The 18,208-nt window shown below is 37.6% G+C and overlaps 1 protein-coding gene across 2 annotated transcripts; it reads right to left on the bottom strand.

Annotated features, from left to right (window-relative positions):
- Positions 1-2,748: 2,748 nt before the first annotated feature.
- Positions 2,749-17,696, bottom strand: p2rx1 (purinergic receptor P2X, ligand-gated ion channel, 1). 2 transcript variants are annotated; one of them, XM_024265700.2, is made up of 13 exons: positions 17,082-17,696; positions 11,932-12,076; positions 10,037-10,108; positions 9,686-9,755; positions 8,626-8,713; positions 7,282-7,362; positions 6,692-6,833; positions 6,443-6,588; positions 4,053-4,143; positions 3,907-3,972; positions 3,736-3,831; positions 3,358-3,438; positions 2,749-3,226 (listed from the first exon to the last, which is right to left on the bottom strand). In XM_024265700.2, the coding sequence occupies exons 1-13, from the start codon at positions 17,216-17,218 to the stop codon at positions 3,185-3,187; spliced, it is 1,257 nt and encodes a 418-aa protein (XP_024121468.1). In that variant the 5' UTR covers positions 17,219-17,696; the 3' UTR covers positions 2,749-3,184. The 2 variants fall into 2 exon arrangements, with proteins under 2 accessions (XP_024121468.1, XP_024121469.1); XM_024265701.2 differs by lacking the exon at positions 3,358-3,438 and having other exon boundaries at positions 17,082-17,692.
- Positions 17,697-18,208: the final 512 nt, after the last annotated feature.

The following is an 18,208-nucleotide window of genomic DNA, read 5'->3' as shown; positions in this document are numbered from 1 at the left end:
CCAGTGTTTATGTTCTTTGATTTAGTGTCACTTTTAACCGTTGACACGATCAACGTCATTCCAGTACATTTTGAAGGAGAAAAGCGGCATCATCAATTGAAAAGTTACAGTATGTTAAAGGTTTTTGCATCACCGGCGTTAAAGGGTTAATCCTGCCTGCCTGTCCTCGCTTCGTTTCTTTCATTAGACTCGACCTCTGATGTGACGCAGCAGGAAGATCCTGAATGAAAGAATCTCACTTTTATTATCACGGGAAGAATGTCAAAGTTTGTGTTTGTCATTTTAAGTGGAGTGCTGCTGGTGTCCTTCAGTGAAGGGCTTTTTTAAACCAAAAAAGTTTGACTTGTTGACGCACTTGCTTTATTTATTTGCCTAAAACGTTTCAACCAAAAGCATTTTTTTCCTCAAAAAAAAACCTGTGTTTGCAGACACTTGTCAGCGTGAGGTCTTTGTCGTCTGGATTGTCGGTGTGTTATTATCCACTCCCTCCTCACTGTTCATTTTTGTTCGTTTGCTTTTGCATATTCAGTTCAGGGCTGCATGCAACGGCACAGGCTGCCGATAAACTGAGCAGTGAAACCTGCATGCCTGTTACAACATAGCTCTGTAGAATTTATGGCAAAGAATGGCTGTTTTGTGTTAAACTGTGGTAGTTAAAGGAGTGACTGAATTGCCTTCTGCTGTTGCTTCACCATGACAAAAAAAATAAGATTTCCCAGCTGAGATGAACTCGATGGTAAAAAAAAAAAAAAAAAAAACACAGATTAGGCTCAGAATGTTACAGGATGTTGTTATCTTGGCCAATTTCAAAGCTTTTTCACTTTTCTGGACTCGGTTTATGCATTTCTGACACCTTGAGCAGAGAAATGTGAAGAAATCACTGCACCATCAAACTGTCGCCAACACCAACATTAAATCAAAAGTATTTTTCTTTTAAAAAAAACAATTTAAACCTTTTTTTTTTTTTACAAAATCTGAGCAAAAAATTACCAATATGTCCAATGGAATGCCAAGATTAAGGGAATTAATGAATAACCACCTGGGAGCTAATAATTACTCAAACTAATCATTAAGTAAAGAAATATGGCAGCTAACTTCATCCACACTGATTTAATGATTCTACAAGAAATTTTAGGTTTATTCTTATAACTATTTACGCTTTATTGACAGATTTCCATTAGCAGTATATTTATTTAGAGTTAAGCTTTTTAAACTGCATTTTTTTTTTCATCTGCTCCTGAGTCACTTTCTTTAATAAAGAAAGACTCAAAAATGCAGTTTTAATCCTAGTTTTCTTTACATACATCCTCCATCATCAAAAAAATGCTAAAGACGTTAAAAACACTGATAATCATCATTGGAGCAGGTTTTCGGCTCTGATTGTTTGCAGTCAGCAGCAGAACTGCGTTCAGGATGCATTATCTAGATTATCTCGATCAGAGGTCTGCAGCCATTTTTGGTAAAAGAGCGTCCCTGATCAAAACCAGCAAAGGCTGCTAAAGTCCCACCTCAGAGTTTAGAAAAATACATTTAATTTATGTTTTTTGTGGCCAATCAGACATTCATTTATAAAATCTATTTTGTAAATGTTTACAATAAGTGAATTAGAACAGTGTTTTATTACTATTTTAATTTGGGTTTAAGATGAGAAAGGTGCTATATAAATTATAGATACAAGTTACGTATGAGTTCCTTTCAAAATAAAATACACCCACTGTCAAATAATATGCAGTAGATTTATTTACAAATATACCTTAAGAACTTTGACTCTGAACATCAACTAGGTTTAAGATAAAAATCTAAGTTTAAACTTATTCCAATTAAAAAAAAAACTTTTACTTTTGCGTAGTTACCTCAATACCTCTTGATTTAATGTATTGTCAGCACTGGTTTAAAAAAAAAGGCTTTTTAAAATTAAAATTGTTGGTATTTTTACTAACCCCAAAAGTGTCTCTGGAGCTTCAGGTTCTAGACCCCTGACCTAGATGATTGTGTGGTTTGTAGTTGCAGAGATGCAACAAAAACATCACATTTCAAATTAAATTGTTGGTAATTGTCAACTAAATACAATTAGGCTTTGATGAAATAGCTCTAGAACCCTGGACCAAAATCTCAAAATATGCCAGATTAGAAGCGTTTTAATCTCTACTCTGTTTCCTAATTATGTTTGCTGTAAATTTGATTCAAAATGTTTTAATATGCCCCCTTTGATTTAAAAATGGTGGTAGAAAGCCTTAATAATCGCACATCTCAGGCTGGGGATCATCTGTCACGGTTTGCTACAGATTTGAATCCCTCAGCTTCCACTGAGCATTGCTCTCATTATCACAGTTTCTTGTCCTTTATGCGGATAAACACAGAAGGAAGGAGAGGAAACACTGGATGAAGTCACTCTGCAGGAAGCAAAGGGCATCTTACTTTAATCATAACTTCAGATCGTGGGAGAGGAAGACTCTGTGAATGTGTACATAATCTCCAGTGAGGGATGCTGGGTAATCTACTGTGTTATTCTTCTCCTGACGTGTGATGAAGGTCCGTCTGTCTGTCTGTCCGTCTGTCTCCTGTGTGTATTTGAATGTAGTCACGCTGATGTCAACGCACTAAAATGAAAGCATGGCACATCCCTACGCAATGCAGGTGTTACACTGTACATATGTACCAAGATGAATAAGTTATTTTTCGCATGCTTTTGTACTTCTAAACATTATTGAGTACAATAAAAAAAAAAGTCAAAAGAAGAGGCTCCTGTTGTTGTCGTACCTCTTTTATTGAGTCAATGACATGTATGCACTGGGTGGCGTATCCAAACACAGACAGGGTGTTTGGTTTTCACAAATACCTGCCAGAGGTAAAGACTTGCATGAACACAAAGTGTCATGGACATTAAAAGTGGTGGAGGTTACACCCATACTATGAACAAATGTAAACAAAGAAACGCCTAAAAAAGTACACATTCAGATCTCTTCACAGCCACACAGTGGGAGGATGAGGACGGATGAAGACGCTCCGATAAAAGACATGTGACAGTCCTTTTATAAGTCCATTCACAGTTTGTGAGTTTTTTGTCCCGGTTCCTGTGTGCTACATCATATAATGCAGCTTGTTAGCTCCCAGGTCATTTCTACACAACAGCTGGAAATCAAATCCTATTGGCTTTATTTCTCAGAAAATAAACAGCAGGCGACTAGTCCGTTGTCTTGGTGCTTTCCGTTTCCAAATCTGGATCCTACAGAACAGAAATCAAACCAGAGAATTACTATTTTTTTAAGATCTTTATCATCACATGATGGAGCGCTGTAACAAAAGAAGCCAATCAAGTGAAGCAGCTTTACTGTCTAAGCTTCATTCCACACTCACATTGGTCTTGTCTTTGCGATGCACTTGTCTTGCATTTGCTTCAAGGGTGTAATAGACAGAGGAGCCTAAACCGCGCAACTCCTGTTGTAGATACAAAATGTTCTGCCTGTTTTAGTTCAAGGGGATTCTTTGGGTGGATTCATCCAGTCTCAGATTGTTAACTCCTGATTTCAGAGGGTTTTAATGTTTTAGGTACACAAATGATCCTGATTCTCTTGCCCATTGATTTCTATCTTTAAGAATTTGGTGCCAAAATCCAAATGATGTTCAAAGAGTGAAAATGCCATGTTGGTGGTGAACCTATGTCTATCTGGAAGCTCGGTGCTCTTCTGCTGCCATCTTGTGCTTAAACGGAGAAACGTCTGTGATGGTACTTACCTGTGCAGCGGTGTCTGTGTATTTGAATTTCATGTTTTTGTAAAAGTCTCTTCTCGGGAGCACATACAGCAGCACTAAGTCACAAACTACAGTTGCCTGAAAGGACAAAAAGGTAAAGTTTAACTCTCGTTGGTGTAGTTGATTATTGAAAACATTTTAGGTCAAACATACCACTCCAAAAATTCCCACTCCAGAACCAATGGCGGTCAGGGTTGGAATGATATCAAATTTACGTCCCTGCAAAAATCCATTTGATAAAATTTTTTTTAATTTATTTATTACATATATTTAGGTTTAAAATGACAGTTGTCACTCACCATTGACTGCACAATGACGTTAAGCCTGATGCCAAAAACCTTCATGAGAGTCCTTTTCTCCTCACCGTTTTCCATGTAATACTTTCCATACCTGTAAACAGTCACAAGAAATACTATAAGTTGCTTTAACTGTTGCATGAGTTTTAACTCTTTTATTTTTTAATGCATGTATTGTTATCAAATTAAGAGACCACAGAAAACAATGAATTCAGCCATATAAATATGTCAGTGGGAGTTTTTGCAGCAAAAGATCTAAATGTTCAATTGGCAACACGTATTTTAATTTGATTGTTGTAATAGGAATTGTGTACCAAAACTAAAATCAGACTTTTTTTATAAATGGGTTCTTAGTTTAAACAAAATGAACTCTTGAACAACTCTTGTGTAAAACTGCTAGCTTAGCATCCTTGACAAAACATGCCAAAATGTGCTTAAAAATAAATAAAATTAAAACTATGGTTTCACACAAGGGAAATGAAAAATGTGTGAGGTAAATATACTGCTCACAAAAATTAAAGAAGCACTTTAAAGAAACACATTAGATACATCAGGTTTCAATATGAAGTTGGATATCTAAACAAATAACGACAGGGCAGTGTCTTAGGAACAAAAGGATGCCAAGTCTTTTAATGGAAATAAAAGTTTTCAGCCTACAGAGGCTCAATTGTGTAGACACCATCAAATCAGAGTGAAATGAAGATGTGGCAGGCTAGTCCATTTTTTCCAAAACTTCATTTCTGCAACTCAAAATGCTTTTCAGTATCTTGTGTGGCCCCCACGAGACAACGTGGCGGCATGCTCCTAATGAGACGACGGATGGTGTCTTGTGGCATTTCCTCCCAGATCTGTGTGAGGGCATCCCTGAGCTGTTGTACAGTCTGAGGAGCAACCTGGCGGCGCCTAATGGACCCAAACATAATGTCCCAGAGATATTCTATTGGGTTTAAGTCAGGGGATGGTGAAGGTCATTCAATTGTTTCAATTCCTTCATCCTCCAGGTACTGCCTGCATACTCTTGTTACGTGAGGCCGGGCATTGTCGTGCATTAGGAGGAAACCAGGACCTACTGCACCTCGTAGGGTCTGACAATGGGTTCAAGGATTTCATCTGGATACCTTATGGCAGTCAGAGCACCATTTCCTAGGCAGTAGAGGTCTGTGCGTCCCTCCATGGATATGCCTCCCCAGACCATCACTGACCCACCACCAAACCTGTCATGTTGAACCACGTTGCAGGCAGCATAACGTTCTCCTTGTCTTCTCCAGACTCTTTCACGTCTATCACAGGTGCTCAGGGTGAACCTGCTCTCGTCTGTGAAAAGTACAGGGCGCCAGTGGTGGACTTGCCAATTCTGGTGTTCTTGAGCAAATGCCAGTGGAGCTCCACGGTGCTGGGCAGTGAGCACAGGGCCCACTACAGGACGTGGGGCCCTCAGGCCACCTTCATGAAGTCTGTTCCTGATTGTTTGGGTAGAGACATTCACACCAGTGGCCCTCTGGAGGTCATTCTGTAGGGCACGAGCAGTGCTCAGCCTGTTCCGCCTTGCACAAAGGAGCAGGTATGGGTCCTGCTGAGGGGTTGAGGACCTTCTACGGCCCTGTCCAGCTCTCCCAGAATAACCACCAGTCTCCTGAAATCTCCTCCATGTTCTGGAGATTGTGCTGGGAGACACATTAAACCTTCTTGCTGCAGCACGTGTGGATGTGCCATCCTGGAGAAGTTGGACAACCTGTGCAACTTCTGTAGGGTTAAGGAATCTCCTCATACTGCCAGTAGAGATAATTATCAAGCCAAAATCAGCACGAGTGGAAAACCAGCCAAAAAAGATCAAGAGGGAGAAACTTGAAATGACCTCCACATGTAACACCAGTCCTGTTTGGAGGGTTTTCTAATTGTTGCCACTGAAGTGCACCTGTTGTTAATTCCATGAACACCAGTACAGCTGAAATTGATTAACGAGGCTCTCAGCTGCTTAACCAATTCAATTCATGCCAGGCCCAATAAAAAAAGTGTTCCTTTAATTTTTGTGAGCAGTGTAGTTAAAATGAAATAATTCTTCAAATGTTAAGACTGAAACTTAAATGTAAAATATGAAAATGGTGGATAATGATAATCTGCTAATGTCAGTAATAAATGCATTGTTGATGCTCTGCACCCCCTTAGTTTTAATAGCTTGCCTCTTTGTCTTCTGCATGTTTTCTGTGGTGGAACTCAAACATATTTCAAAGAGATAATTTCTTTTACACAGATGCCATATGTGTCTAGGCATGACAAAAGCTGCAGTTGCTTCCAGTTGTATACTAGACAATCTGCTGGTAGCTGCAGCAGCCTTCAAAAAAAGTTGTATTAAAGCATGAAACTCTGCAGCTGCCCTTCAGAAATGTATTCACCTGAAATTGTAGCCCACTGAAGCTTTGGACGTGTCTGTCTCCTTGGGATTTCCATACAAACCATGAAATTCATACGTGGGTTTGCAGTTTTTCACATTATGGTCAAAGTTGCAAGTCCAGTCAATTACAATGGCGATGGAGCCTCCCTGTTGGATAGACAAAAAGCATAATGAGATCAATCAAAATGAGTCTGCTTTGTTTTTGTTATAATTAACTGTGTTCCTTTTAGAACTGGGGCTGCAGACTCACCTCCTTGGACATCATGTCAAAGGTGAAGCCAGAAAGTCTCACTATGTCTCCGAGTTTGAATATGGGACAGAGCGGAGACTTAACGGGATCAAAGAGGCAATTTTTTAAGTAGTCCTTATTTATTTCCTCCACCAGGTTACTCCTACAAATACAGATAAAAAATATAAACAGAGCATAGATTCTCTTGTCTTTCTTCTAAATGTTTAAAATTTCAAATCCAAGATTTAGGCTAAATTCCTTCCCCACCCCTCTAGCTTCTCCCAACCCCTCCATTTGTAGGGACGTTTGAAGCTGTGGTGGTGTCTGAACTTGTTTTTTTTAAGGAGGAGCTGTAGTGAGGACAAACTCCTTTCTTCACATAGCTATGCTCTACTGACTATCAATTACCAAGCCGTGACATCTGAATTTGAAGACATCATTTTTCTAAAGAAAATAACTCTCCACTTGGAGGACTACATGTCGGGGCAGGGAGAAGCCAAAGGGAAAGAATTTGGATTCAAAAGTAGATTTTACTTAAAAAATCTTTAAGAAACCTTGAAATAGATTTGCTCTCTGATTGAATTGTTCTCAAAACATCTGAAATCAATCACCTTGTGACACCAAACAAAGGAAACCTGACGGAGTTCCTGATGAACAGTGTGAAGTTCTCCGCGCTCATCAACAGAGGAGGACTGGATGGAAAATGAGAAAAAAAATACATGAAGGAGCTTCATTGGTTTTGAGAATCATCACACAAATTTCTGTTTAATCTCTGATATTTGCTGTTTAAGGTAAGTATTTTAAAGTATATTTTTACTCTCACAGCTACTCGTCAATCTCACAAGGAAGAAGACATTTTATGCGTCAGATTTTTCACTTTTTACTTTTTTTTGTTTTGTTTGTTTGATATTATGTTGTTTATATTTATTCATTTATATTTTTGTCTCTGGACAATCCTGCTGCGTTCAGCTGATTTTTTTAGCAAATCTTTTAAATACTTGTTACACCTTTCACTCTTTTCATTAGTTTTATGCTCTTTTCATCGCTTCTTTTTGTCTTTTGGTCAAAATATTACTTGTGCTGCATTTTTGTTTTTTTTAATAAACATAATTTATAATAAAAAAACAAAATTATGTATATTTTAAAAATCTATAGCATAATAATGCACACATTTCTAGAACTCAAAATGAAAATAAATTATTTAATAAATGTATCAATCTTTTTTTATTGTATATTATTTTTATTAACCTTTATTTAACCAGGATTTTCCCATTGAGATTAAAAATCTCTTTGGCAAGGCTGTCCTGGTCAAGAGGCACAGTCAGTTTTCAACTCACAAACATATTAAAACACTAAAACAAGAACACAGGATAATCAAAAGACATTAAAACACTGGGACAATGAAATCAAATTTGTAAAAAATTAAACATTTTAAAAGTAAATCTGAATTTTAAAAATAGTGAAACTGGTGATCAAAAGAGACAATTACAATATTTAGTGGAATTCTCTTATTGGTTCATTGCTTGATTTGACAATAATTATTTATTTTTACTAAAATTTTCAACCCATTTGAACTCCATTCATATAATCATGAATGAAATTTAAAGATTGAGCTGCTAAATCTAAACCGATCTAAAACAATATTGATAGTAGGAAAGTGACAGATAATTATAAAATCCTTTTATTTTCAGTAAATATATATGTGAAAAACAGGTTCATGTTGGAATATTGGGGTCAATGATCCAGTAAAAAAAATATATATATTATAATGTTAAAGGCTGTAGAAGTTAGCAGTTCATGCAGGATTTGTGCAATAGTGGCCGTTAAGACTTGAAAAAATATATATGTATATATATTATTTTGCTGAGTTGTTTAAACCAAAGCTGTAATGTCAGAATATGAAGCAGTGCTAGTCTATCTTAGCTTGCAGGAAAGAGTTTGCTGTGTTCACGTACTTCGGTATGTTCCGATCATTTTCCAAGGGACACCAAGCCAACAGCTCACAGGTCCCTGTGTCTTTCACACAGACTCCAGTTAGTTTTCCTTTAAATGGAACACACACAATCTCAGTATCAGAAAAAAAGTAAAAAAAACTCAAATTGTACAGCATGTGCACAGACGTGCCACTTCCTATCTTGAATTAGCATCAAGAGCAGCAAGCGAGGCATGAAAGTGAAGCAAAGCAAATGCGGAAAATAGCTCTTTTCTTTATCTAGTTCCTATTGGAACATGTTTTTGTCCTTGCTATTATCTCCACTCTTGCTGGTGAGCAGTGAATGTGCGGATGATTCTCCAGCAGGCGTTTGGCCTCACAGCTGCAGTCCCTGACCCTTCGCTGCAGCCAGCCAGTTTGCTCAGCGGCGGGAGCGCTCCCACATGCTTACCGTCTACAAGCACAGCATCAGCCTCTGAGGAGAAACTAATGCTGGGAGATTTAAAAGTCTGCAAGACACCACTGCAACGTTTGGATTTTGTTAAAGTTCTTTATTGACCCCTTAACACCTGAGGCATCGCTGGTGACACTTAAACACAAAAATCTTTAACATAATGTAAACTTTTCAACCAATGACACGATCAACGCCATTCCAGCAGATTCTGAAGGAGAAAAGCGGTCAAAGAACATAAAAACTGGAGCTTAAACACTTGTCTTTTTATCAGCCCGCATTGCCTGACTTCTTCCCCTGCTATGCATGCGAGTCTCTGCTTGCTTAAGGCAGGGCTCTGCTTATTTTCTTAACAACAACAAACCAAGTTACGAGATAAGACAACAAACGTTTGGTTGCTAAGACTGCAGTTGTTGATTTTAATCCCTGTTTCCCCCCACACAGCTGGACATGAACCGGCCAGGAGCGGCGTCTAAATGTTTACTATAGCTATGATAAAAGCTGCAGCCCATTTTGGCAAACACTCTACGTTTCGTGTCTGCCTCTTTTTAAAGGCCCCCTTGTCTATTTTACTCTTTTTGATTTCAAACGGTGAAAATGTGAGAATGAGGGAGGTCAAATTCTGTCTTACCGTCTCCCGTGCGTTGGTAGGTCCTTCCTTTACAGTCAGCGTCTGACTTGCAGCTGTATTTTCCTGGAAGCTGAAAGAAACAAAAGTTAAAGTCATTGTATGTCTGTAAAAATAATAAATACAAGCCAGTAGATTCAGAGAGCAAAACAATCTGATAGAAAACGTCTCATTCATTTTCAGTCTTGCAGTACTAATTGGCAAACTTGAACTTCCAAGGCCTAAAAAAAGGTCTTTCTTTCCTCCAAGCATGCGTCAACACAATTACACAAACAGCCTTGGAATGATAAACAATTTCCATTTACTTTTACTATTTATGGAGACCAGAGGAAATGGAAGCCAGCAGACACAAACCTCTGGACACTTTCCCATCGTCTGACCTTCGGTTACGATGTAGTTTGTCATCACGACTAAAGATGAGTCTCCCTAAAGTTGCGGATAAAGAAAAAAAAGAAGCATGTCACCAATGTTGTGTTAACTGTGATCATGAGATAGATAATGCTCAGCCACATGGCCTTATTCACATTTATTTATGCTTTCTAGAATAGGACTAATGAGCACAACAGTGTGTGGGTCTCCGCTAAAATACCAGATTTGAGACTGTGGAGTCAAACCACCAACTAGTGGGACAGAGTTCAATTCCATTAGACCCATTCTATGTTCAACAAACCTCAGCAGCAGACAACAAATGTTTATTTTGGTGTTCTTGAATTTGTTTCATTTAACAACTGAATCTATTGTAATAAAACTCCATAGAAGTTCATCTTTCAATTTTTACTGGAGAACATTTTTTTACATTCAAATTAACCATTTATGTATTTTAAGAATCTTCAAGGTTTTTCCAATAATTCAGTACAAATCAAAGAAGATAAAAAGGGTTAAAAAAATGTTTTTTTTGTTTGAAAGTTTTTTGAATCCCCAAAATGTCACATCTTCCAAAACAATATGCATTAAAAAATGTACTAAATACGTTTAAAAGCACAATGCATTTGTTATATATGTCTCTATATTAAAATATGAGATAAAGGTTAATTTTAACAACTTTGCATTTGGTGCTCATTGTTGAAAAAGACAGAAAAAATATGACGGTGACAGTGATGTATTTATAAACCTCAGGGCTGAATGCTACCAGATTGTCATGTATCATTTTCCACAAAACTGACAAGGAATAACAGTGGTGCTATAAGGGGTGAAGTAGGTCCTTGAAAAATTGGTGACCACCTAATTCCCCCACAGAAATGTCCCTTAGTTCAGTATCAAATGTATCTTTAGAAAAAGTCTGCAGTTTGTCTGTTAGCAACAAAATGAGAACTTGTGCTCCTATAAAGGGCCTGCAAGTGTTCAATTATATATATATATATATATATATATATATATATATTTAATTTGGTAAATTACCTATACCTTCATACAATAAGTTGAGTATCTAACATAAAAGAGCCCCATCGGATTGGTCAAATGCAAAAATGGTTCTACAGTATTCCCCGCTTATTCGCGGGGTTTAGGGACCGAAGACCTCAGCGAATATGCCAGATCTGCGAATACGGAGAACCACAAGTCTCCGTCTCACCCCCCACACGTCAGTCTCAGTGTGTCTATCATAGTAGGTCGAAACAGATTCAATTTCCCATTGGACTCATTTCCCATTTTAAGTGAGCATTCTTGTCTACAAATGTACATGTATTGGGATATTTTGTCCTGCAAGTTAGCTCTTGTGCCACCAGCTTTTCTTAGAATTGTCCCCAAAATAAAGCTGGCAGCGGATTTTTTCTTGATCAAAACTAATTAAAGTTTCTCATCAAACTAATGAAAGTTTCTCATCCTACTAGGTATACTCACATAATAGGATCTAAAAAGATCTACGCCCTGCAGCACTTACAGCAAACAAGACCTCAGTTATTATTGAATCGTCTTTGTTCTTTTGCTTTAACAGCAGGACTCTGCAAACAGAGGAACGTTTGATCCGACTCGCCCATTTGGTCAGTAGTTTTCTGAACTCTGTCGTCATGTTGACAAATTAGACAAAACTTTGAGTGTGTGCACTGTTTCCAGTCTAAATGTGACACTCAAACGCAGACGTTTCTTTGAGCTTTAAGATTTTCTCCACAGATCTACTAGGACTGCAGAGCTTTGATTTTCTTGACCTTGTAGTTATTGAGTTGTATTCATGGACCTTTCATGCTGACTTTTTCTGGGTCACATGAGCAGTTCCGACAGTAAATCTTTCATTCCAGCAGGAAGTCACTCACCTGAGGAGGGAAGACATAGTCGGATGGATCCCAGACTCTCTCCACCCCACTCATGTTGGTGTAGCCCACACCTTTCACTTTGGTGAAGACCGAGCTGACGGCCGTGTCTGTGGACTGGTAGCCTTTCTCGTAGATGAAAACCCACCTGTTTGGAGACACAGAGAGCTGTTGGCATGTCATGCTGACCAGACGATTTCAGGCCATTCCCCTGCATGGCCTGAACCTCTCAGGACAGGGCCACACAATGCACACCCGCTTCCTTGTTTGTCAGATAAAGATATACCAAGCTTTGATAAAAGCTGCCAAGGCAGTGAGAACAAGTCTGTAAACTTTCCAAAGAAGTGGTCAGTGTATAGATAACCTTTTTCTGTAAACTAATCGAAAGATTTCCTACTGCTGAGAACATGTTTAAAACCTCAAAGTGCCAGCTTCTGTGCCTGTTTGCAAGATTTTCTTCTTGATATAAACCACTTTGGTTTTCAAAGCAGTTTTTGCCATTATGTCCAATTCTGCTGATGATACAGTTCAAAGAATTACAGTGTTTTTTCACCAGATAAGACTTAACTGTAACACATAAGTTTTGCGGAATGGCATTGTTATTATCTCAGCATATTCCAACATGTTCATTAATCGGGCCTGTTTTCTTACAATAAAACCATTAGAAGACTAATCTTTGAATGCAGTCTTGTAAGTCATACTAAACATCTCTAATCTACTTGTATGTTCTTTCTGGCGGGAACCCTTTAAAATTACATGTCGTCAAAACACAATTCTGACTGGCTGCAGAAGTAAGTTTCGATCAAATAGATTACATTTTCTGTCTATATTATTGTGCCAGAAGGTAACTGGAGCAAGAGAGACTTGGAACACAAGTTATTCCACAGTTTATCACAACACCAAGACACTAGAAAAGACATGATTGATTTTATAGTTTCCTTTGGTGAATTTAATAATTTTGAAGACTGGATTCAGCAGAATAGAAAGAGAGAACAGAATCAAAGAAGGAGATAATTTTTTTTTTTTTTTACTTTGGAATTTGTTTCTTTGATGCGAATTTTGCTTCTTCATCTGGACAAAAATAAGCAGTATGACATGAACTTTCTCTCTGAAATTGTGCTTGATTTTTAGCATATAAACAACTTTCCTGCAGCTGCTGCTGCAGAGAAAGGTCGAGTTACCACAATAACATGCTGCACCACATATCAAGAAGTCTGCTTTTTGTGAAAAGCAATTTCAATCTAAAAAACAACAAGATTAAACTCCTAATATTTGATTCATCATTTATATATTTCATTAGTCACCATGGTATAAACACGATAACGCCCCAAGATGTGTCCATTATCAGAAATTAATGAACGTTGTGCAGGCTTGAACCGTTCTCCGCAAAGTCTGCATTATCATTTACAAAACAAACATTTCTAACATCTAAGATTCTTTTTAAAACTAGTGTGATGCTTTCAAGTGGAAATTACAGCATCAACCCCCTCTTATCCGACTCCACAACTCACTGATGCAGCTTCTTTAGTGAAAATTCTCACTTCCCTCTTCCCTCACATCATTCCAAACTGTGATGGTGTAAAACTGATATTTTACCTTTTTTTTCTTTCATAAATCACTCAACATGTCTTTTGTCACACAAGAAATTATTGGAAAAAAATGTTCATGTCAAAGTGAAATAAGATTTCTGCAAAGTTATGTCAATACAATAAAAATATGTACAGATTTATAAAAGTTAAATAGAAAAAAAAATCCAGCGGGGTGAAAACATTTGCAAGATACTGTATTTTTCAAAAAAATTGTGGAGATAATCCAGATTTTTTTGTTAACATTATTATTTATGATCAACAGTGTGTTTCTCCTTGAACTCTCCTATGGTTTTTTTTTTCTCGTTTTCTAATTTTAGCATTGCTAATTCTGGTTTGAGAGCAGCCTCTCTTTGTCTGTTTTCTTTTTGTGATCTATATGAGTTGTAAAACTCTTGGAATCATTTTGGAAAGCTGACCTTTCATGTGAAGGTGTACCGTTGGGCCTTTGTGGTTTTTGTTACCTGGTTTCAGTAACTCTTTACCAGATTCTGATTGTGCCTCTTTGTCACTACTTCCATGTTTTTAGTTTCTATTCACTGATCATTTTAGTAGTTTCTTTGTTTATTTCTGTTCTGCTTTGCTTTAACATCATGGTTGCTTTTTTGCACGTGCAGCTGTTTTACATCAGTTTATTCAATAACAAATGTTGGGATCTCAAAGATGTTCATTCCATCCCATTCATGGCAGCATGATGTGCTGCTTTCTGTTTTTAAACACCTTTTAAAAAAAAAATTCATTTCCGTCTTTTAAACTGATCATTTAGTTCAATAAGCCTGGCAATAATTGAGGGGAGTTAAGCTGAACTGGAACCACAGACTGTAGATAGAAATATATTATTCCATACTGTATATACAGTCTGTAGCTAAAACTGGGGTTGTAGTGAAATTCAATCATGAATTAAAAAAGTGTTTTGCACATTTTTTTTTCACTTTAACAAATAAAAATCCTTCGACAAACTTTAATTTCATCTTAGTTTGATGTCAAAAAAATGTCTCATACACTTTAACATGAACAAAAATAAGTAAAGCAGATCTTTTCAGGAACGTAATAAAATAAATATACAGTAAAAAATTGTATGCGCAAAATTATTTAATTTAAATTTTGAAAAACAAGACATTAGTGGATTAAAGGTACTGTGTTCATTTCACAGTGAATACTTTTTTTTCTTAATTGGCTCTTATATTCAGTAAATCTATCTGAAATTAAAAATAGATATAAAAATGATGAGAAAAGTTTTATATCAATTTATTTAATTTAATTTATGAAATGTTCATAGGTAAAAATGCATTCATGATAGTTAGTGAAAACAAATTAATTCAACCACATTTAAGCAAGTTTTTCTCTAAGTAAAATAAAAAATATATATTTAGCTGTCATTAAAAAATATAACTTTCTCACATTGTGACAGTGTTGTTTTTTTATTGTAGCACTCTGAAAAGAAGATATATTTTTTAATTGTCTCATAATTTCAACACGTTACTCTGTTATTGTCTAAATAAACCTAAAATTGATCATAAATTGAACCAATAGGTAAAATTTTGAAAAAGAGATTCATTTTATGCCTAAGTTATAACTGCCTTCCTACAGATGGATGCAGGCAAATTATGGTTAAACCTGTACAAGACACACACAGGAGGCCTTCACAAAATACCAAGGTTGAACTTTTATTTTTATAGGTAGGTCGATGGAGAACAATTTCTCATTTACAACGACAATCTTAGGTTGTAGAGTGTTCACTAAGCTTGTAGAGCAAACAAGTTCAAGAACATTTTTTCAATGGGCATGCTGCGGGTGACAGGTTGTAGTTAACGCTTAAGACGTGAGGGTGCTGTGGGTGAGACACATGGTGTGTGGTACTGAAAAACCCGCAGCACCCATACAGGTGTGTGTGACTAAGGCATTAATTAGTAACTAACAGTGAAACTCTGAATGTTGACAGTTCAGGGACTGTTAACAGTAAACTTATCCAGTATTTCCTCAGAAAACCCAACTACAGTAAACCTCAAGACCATTCCAACAAAATCACAAAAAGCCTCTTTAAGTAGAAACACAAGAAATTAAGTTTCATCTAAGATCTGCGTAGTATATTTAAAGTCTTGAAACTTTTTTTTATTTAAAGTCCCAGAGAACATGTATTCCCTACAGAACTTCTCCTTAAATAGATTGTAGCGGCCTTTATGATCTAATTAAACTTCAATGTGTAAAATGACCGCTAACAGCCTCTGATATCTTCCCGCTCTGCTTTTACGTAACTAAGAACTCCAGGCAACAGCTGGTCTGCAGTGACAAAATACGTACAACCACACTGTTGAACATACACCTTTTTTATTACGTGTGTTAGATAATGATCTTTCTGCAAAACAGGATGCCCTCAGTAGCTTATGATGCTTTGTGGAAAATAGAATCAATGCAACTCTATCTAAATTTTGCAATACATTGTGGGCAGTTTTTTTCCAAGAATAAAGAAAATGTAAGAGATGAGGATGAGTGTCAAAATGAAGATGGATTTGTCTGATAGAGAACAGAGGAAGTGTGGAGGAATTTTCTTTCCACTGATTTGCTGCACTATGATTAGACTTCCTTTTAAAAATGAATGGACAATTGAATGTATTTTTTTTTTTAAAGAAGCATTAATCATGACTTTCTGTAGAAAATAATAATAAATTCGAGAACTGTCTCTGCTCAGACATTTTACTTATTAAATAAATGACAACAGAAAACTGTAATCATGAAGAGGAAGTCGTCATTATCCTTTGTTGACCAAAGTTAAGGCCAGTTTGATGATGAAATGCATGAACAGCCCTGAGGTGTCTGCTTGGCTGCACAGCCAGACCTGACTTCTGCCCTGACCTGCTTAAATCATGAAGAGCAGAAGCTGGACAGCCTCACAACTCCAGCTCCTCTTGTGGACATCAAGTCAAATGTGGCCTGATTGCTTCAGAAAGTGTGTGGCGGAGGTAAGATGAGGCAGAAATCTGCATGCACCTCCGAGCTGCTTCCATGTGGGAATAAATAAAAAGTGATCATCATTCCACTTATTAAAATGAAGTTGGCAGCAGGCCTGACAAACAACTTTTTATTAGCTTTAAGGTAAGTTTGATTTTTATCAGTGGCATCTTGTGAAAGGTGTGTACCTGTTCCTGCTAATGCAAATGTTTTAACATTTAAAAATTAAAGTAATCTAGAATCTTTCTTCCTGATAACATTTTTGCAGAATGCAAATGCAGGTGAAGAAAGTAGTCATTGAATGATGGCAACAACCATGTTTTTTTGTCTCAACTTGTGAAGCTACCTGATGATCTTTTGCCACCGCTCTGTCTTTACTTCTGGTATGTTTGCAGCTCATGTTTGCTGTGTCAATAACACATCACAGAACATGACCGTTTCCCAGCATGCCACACCGAAGCCCTTAAATGTGTCATTTGATCATCACTTTCATTGTCGGTGCAGAAAAACAAATGAGTTCTCATTCCAGTCAAGCTGTGACATGCAGCTCCGTTTCAGCCGTAGCTGCCCTCAACTGTGTTTATGGTCTGAGGAAATGCAGAAAGATCTGCTGCTTACCCAATGATGTAAGCCAGGACTCCCAGCTGGATCAGCCGGCACACCACTCCCACCCTCTTGTTCCGCACCAGCACCTGCCGTGGGGTCTCGTACTCAAAGAAGAAGTCAGACAGAGCGTTGGCAGCGCAGCCCTTCATCTTGTTCTGACCCACCGGGAGCGGGGGTCTCCTGCCACCTCAGAACCAAACGCTGGAGATCCCTGCACACTCCTGCTTCTCCTTCACAGTTCTGCCTGTTAAGAATGAGCTCTCCGCTTCCAAATGTATACAGAAGAGGACCTCCTCCCTCCCCAAACTACTCCCTCTTTCTTTTTTGCCCTCCCTCCCTGAGCTCACATCACTTCTATATCAGTTCTTTACCACTTCCTGATCCATTCTGCTTTCCTCTGAGCACAATTCTAAGCTCCCTTTTCTAACTAGTCTTGACTTTTTTCAGCTTCTCTGAACAGGGAGTGTGACCTCCTCCTGGCTGTTATCTGTTGACTCTCTTCCTGACTGCAGCACAGAGATACACTCTTCATGCCCCACAGCTCAGCCTTTTGAGTGTCACTATTTGTCAGTCGCTAAGCCTTCTTATGTTTCATCATCACTTCCTACAGGGGGGCGGCATGCAGATCCCCCCCCCCTCCACTTCTGTAGTTTACCCTCACGTTCATGTGCAACCATTCGTTTTATTCTCCTAGAGAAAAGAAAGCAACAAATGTACAGTTACTGTATATACAGACTGGATCCAATGGAAATTCATAGGAAAATTATGGAGTCCGTTTCTTGTGAAAAACCATCTTGTTCCAACTCGCCTGAGGAGCTGTGTAATCTCCTGAGATAACATGGGTTGGTTAAGAAATCATGTCGAAAAGTCCAAGTCTAAATCAATAAAACGCTTTGCTGCAAAACACTCTGAATGCATTTGTATGAAGCACTGAAAAAGTGGTCACGCTAAAAATGTGGTTGGCATGTTAGGAATGTGCTAATGTGTTACAATAAATTAGAGTTCTTCTGTTTTGAAATATTTTTTTCTCTCAATGAAAGAGTGAAACTTTATATAAAAAACTGGATCCTATTCACGAGTTATTATCATTGACATTTCCAAAAACAAAAATGTACTCTTGCCATAGCAGGGCTCTGATG

This window comes from Oryzias melastigma, linkage group LG14 (assembly GCF_002922805.2).
Source record: "Oryzias melastigma strain HK-1 linkage group LG14, ASM292280v2, whole genome shotgun sequence".
Taxonomy (NCBI): Eukaryota; Metazoa; Chordata; class Actinopteri; order Beloniformes; family Adrianichthyidae; genus Oryzias; species Oryzias melastigma.
The sequence above is the reverse complement of the archived record's forward strand: the minus strand, read 5'-3'. Positions and strand labels throughout refer to the sequence as shown.